Source organism: Formica exsecta, unplaced genomic scaffold (assembly GCF_003651465.1).
Source record: "Formica exsecta isolate Colony F162 unplaced genomic scaffold, ASM365146v1 scaffold117, whole genome shotgun sequence".
In the NCBI taxonomy this organism is placed as follows: Eukaryota; Metazoa; Arthropoda; class Insecta; order Hymenoptera; family Formicidae; genus Formica; species Formica exsecta.
The window spans coordinates 767,992-772,300 of NW_021848510.1; the positions used below are offsets into that span (position 1 = coordinate 767,992).

The 4,309-nt window shown below is 38.5% G+C and overlaps 1 protein-coding gene across 1 annotated transcript; it reads right to left on the reverse strand.

Moving 5' to 3' along the window:
- Nucleotides 1-666: 666 nt before the first annotated feature.
- Nucleotides 667-3,356, reverse strand: LOC115240583 (major facilitator superfamily domain-containing protein 10). The gene is made up of 7 exons (XM_029815815.1): nt 2,604-3,356; nt 2,221-2,483; nt 1,851-2,142; nt 1,514-1,734; nt 1,328-1,418; nt 1,062-1,199; nt 667-976 (listed from the first exon to the last, which is right to left on the reverse strand). The coding sequence occupies exons 1-7, from the start codon at nt 2,821-2,823 to the stop codon at nt 882-884; spliced, it is 1,320 nt and encodes a 439-aa protein (XP_029671675.1). The 5' UTR covers nt 2,824-3,356; the 3' UTR covers nt 667-881.
- Between the last annotated feature and the right edge of the window lie 953 nt (nt 3,357-4,309).

A 4,309-nucleotide genomic window follows, 5' to 3' on the forward strand; every position in this document is an offset into this window, starting at 1 on the left:
ACGAAATTCCTGGAATTTACTACCGTAAATGGCGCCGGTGGAGGGGCAATGGAGGAGTGGGATGGCCACGTGATCTATGAAAACATGCGCACTTGGCGCGCGGATGTGATTTATCGATAAACAGCGGCGACAGGTCAGTTCCTTTCGGCCGCTGTCTCTGTTCTTCTTACTCCTTTCTGCGCATAAACTGAGGCTGCGTTTACGCTTGACGCGCAACCAAAGTTTCGAAGCGTTCGATTGGCCCATTAGAGCAAAAAGAAAAAATCTTTTATCCCTTCCATTCTAACTGATCAATTAACCGCTTCGAAACTTCCGTAGCGTCAAACGGAGCACATCCTGAGATAAATCGACTATCAGCGCGCGCACAGAGGAGCTAAGTAATTCCAGGTAAGAACAGATTATCGACGTATCATTCATTGATAAATCACGACGGCGGGATTCCAGTCTTCTGCGCAATACGCTTATGTAAATAAATGTCCGTCTAACTTAACTTTTAGGTTTCGAAGAAAAATATAGAAATTATAACTATAATAAATAAAAGCAACATAGAGAATTCATTCGGATGTAACTCCACATAATAATATACATATACAAGCCTTTGTGTATAAAATGTATAATTTATATATATAAAAATTTTGTAAAATTCTTTTTTACGATTTTACATAAGTGTGATGTAAGTGTGTACATTAACTATCTAACAGCAATTATTACACTTTCATATATTACTATTATATAAAGTATAAAGCTTCTACATATTATCTTTAAAAGGCAGCAAAGGCAATAATATATAATAAAAATTAAAAATATAAAAATACTGTTGATCGAGTAGTTGTTTAAAGTAAAAAGACCGATTATAAGATAATATTTGACCGTATCAAATATCATAAAGCACGCATGCCGTGCAAAATGAGCGGCGGTAGCGTGAGAAATAGAGCGCCGATTAGATAGGTCGAGGTACTTCCAATGCACCAAAATGCTGAAATAGAAAACAAGATGCATCAGAGAAAACGAGATCGATGAAATAGAAGTATTTTCACAACGAATTTGATTCACTTTAATACCTGAAGATGCAACGATAGGTCCACAAGCGCGAGCCAACGCACCGAGAGAACGGAATGTACCAGTAATTACGCCTTTTTGATGTTCAGGTCCAATACGCGTCACTAGAGTCATCATACAAGTAACAACCATGGCAGTGGCTATAATAAATGACGAAATATAAAATAATAGTTATTACGATATTATTGCGTATCGATATCGTGCTCTCTTAATGATAAACTCGAGTAATTTATGATATCGACAATAAATAAATAAACAAAATGCTCACAAACTGCGAAAAGAAAAATTCCGGCAAACAAAACCGGTACACCGGTAGCGACACCGATGCATATAAATGCGGGAATTATTAGCCACAAACCCTAGAATAAAAATATTATTAAATAAAAAAATATTACTCAGAATATATAAAAATGGGAAATTCGAATAAACGATTATGTGAATTGGGCTTCTTTACCAGTTCGCTGATTGCTTTTGTTCTATTTGGGGGGATATGTCGCACCCAACCACCCTGTAAGAATGCCATGGTCAGTCCAATTCCGAGAAACATCCAGCCCTGTTGCATACTCGTAAATCCGAATGTATGATGTGTCAGGAATGTCAGAGTGAATTCCAAACCGCTGTAGATAAATAGATATATAAAATATGCTCGACCCAATATTTTTAAATCTTGTCGGTCTGAAAATAAAAGTAACACAATTATAGTGTTATAAAAATATTGATTATAATAACATTGTGCTCTGCCATGAAATATATACAAGACATAAATTGCTTTTTATATCAGAAATATATACCTTGATGACTCAAGATGGACACTCCATTAAATTGTAAAAGATCTATAGGATTAATGTATGAAATTGCCCCAGATAGTCCTTTCGCTAAAGTGGTCGCTCTGTGTTTTAATTGTAGACTCTCTTTGAGATAGTAAGCAACGAAAAATAAGTCACTTAAAGCCAGGAAGAATGCAAACAAGGCCGGTATCACGTACCATGTGCCTTCCCTATTACCACTCGAGATCCAAGCGAAAAACGCCCCTATCATTGGCCCTACCACAAAACCTATGGAGAAGGCTATTCCCACAAGCGCCTGCAAAAAGCAACAAAAAACACAATTTAAGTAAATAGTATTCATTTTAACATTTTACCTTTATCTATTGCTTTTTACCATTGCCTTTCCTCTTGTTTCTGGGGAAGTCACATCGCTGATAATAGCCATTGACAGACTGATGTTTCCTTTACTGATACCACCCACAAATCTCGCCAATACAAATATACCAAAATTTGTGGAGAATGCCCATAAAAGATACGAGAGTGAAATGCCTATTAGACATAAAAGCATTAGAGGTTTTCGTCCATAAATATCAGATAAAGCTCCTATGATTGGCGATCCAAGAAATTGCAAGAAAGAGTACATAGAGCCTAGGAAACCTGTAATAAAATTTATGTTATCAATCTTATAGCATGTATCATATATTTAATATCTTACACAAAAATGCCACTTTTAGATATATGCAAGATTACTTATGAATGAAAATTTCAGTTACCAACCTCCATAAAGAACTGTACTGACTTTATCTGGCGCATCAAAGAATACTTGTATGCTCTTTATATAGCTCAAAGTGCTAGAGTATAATCCACGTCCATTTTCTATCTCTTTGTAATGATCCAATAGAGCTGGCAACAGCGGCAATATCATTGTAAACGCTAGCAGATCCAGCAACAAAGATATAAACACCACTCGCACTGTGTTATTTTTGGTACCATTCATATTTCTTAATATATATTTAATATTGTATATATATATAAATATTTTTTTTAAATTAAATATATAAATTTAAAGTGTATATATGTATAAAATTTGATAATTTTTTCTGCGTTTATGAATCATTCAGCAGTGTCTGCATAGCAGCGAGTATCGCGATCGACGACACACTATTACGCAAATTTATCGAGGATCTCTCGAAGGTCTCAGGAAGTAGATTATGCTGTAATTTGCGAAATAACAGATGTTGTCGCGAACTCGATTGGCACATTTATTAGACTACATATTTAATATAGAGATTGTAATTTGACTGTCGGGCGTGTTTCTCAAATATGACTCTGTCCCGGGACGCAATAAAGAAAGACCGCTTTCTAGTCCTGTCATCGTGACACGAGATCCGAGATCGTCGGAGCAGATTCGTGTCGACCAAAATGTGAAAGGCTCCAACCAATTGTACAACATCCCGTTAAACATATATATATATATGTATCTCGCATTATTATTCTGGCAAGCCCGCGTGTGTAGAATCCGGAATAGTGAACGTCGTACAAATCTGTTGATAACATTAGTGAGTCAGGGATCATGCGTAACTACGGTCAATAAAGTAGGTAATGTTTATATCTCATATCAATAAAATTATCCATCTACTTTTATCCGTTTGATGTCTCTTGGTTCAATCTCGACAACGAAACTCGCAAAAGGGCGGAAAAACTATATCCATATCGTGGAGAGTTATAAGGATGACCTTATGCCTGCAGTATGGCATTTTTTGGACCTTCCTAGAATTTTCATCGATTCGCAGAAAAGGAAAAACCATCGAGGAAAGGAGAGAGGGGAAGAAGCGCGTTTAGGACGATGCTGGTGAAAAAGGCGATTTTAACGAAGGGACGTCGAAAGAGAGAGTCGCTCCGCTAAAATCCGAGATCGTTATATTGTTTTCCATCTGCCAGTGAAGCGAAAAATAGGCATCGAGCGGGCGCACCCAGCAGGAGCATTATGCGCGTTCCGACTTCCGGCAGTGCGCCAGCGCGCGGGATATAACGCTTCGCTCACACACACACACACACACACACATACGTGCACCGCGCGCGCGTGACAGACCCACTTCCTCGCTCTCGAGAACGCGAACAAAGCTTTTTCAAAACTCGTCCCGAACTGTAACATCGCCTGTGGCCGCGCGAGAGCGATCGTTTCTAAATACATGCTGCTGCAATTCAATACTCTCGACGCTATTTTTTCTCTCCCTCTCTGTCGCTCTTGGACCGTAATGTACGTCTCCTGCCTGCCTGCAAGATTCTCTCTCTTTCTCTGTGCGTTGCATACGCACGTGGAAATACGAGTTACGCGACGCGGCGGAAGGGAAAAAGATCGAAGCGTGAGAAACGATCCGATTGATCGGATGCGAGTGGAGAATGCGGTTCTCTTTAGAAAAGAAAAAGGATTCCGCCGCGACGAAAAAGGGAACACCTTCGAAAAGATGGATAAATCCCGA

What these genes read in the sequence shown, in the direction of transcription:
- LOC115240583 (XM_029815815.1), bottom strand. Translation starts at nt 2,823, where the DNA reads ATGAATGGTACCAAAAATAACACAGTGCGAGTGGTGTTTATATCTTTG. An exon ending in GTCCATCTTGAGTCATCAAG is followed by an intron (nt 1,735 to 1,850) that starts GTATATATTTCT and finishes TTTTATTTTCAG; the next exon opens with ACCGACAAGATTTAAAAATA. An exon ending in AATTTTTCTTTTCGCAGTTT is followed by an intron (nt 1,200 to 1,327) that starts GTGAGCATTTTG and finishes CATTTATTATAG; the next exon opens with CCACTGCCATGGTTGTTACT.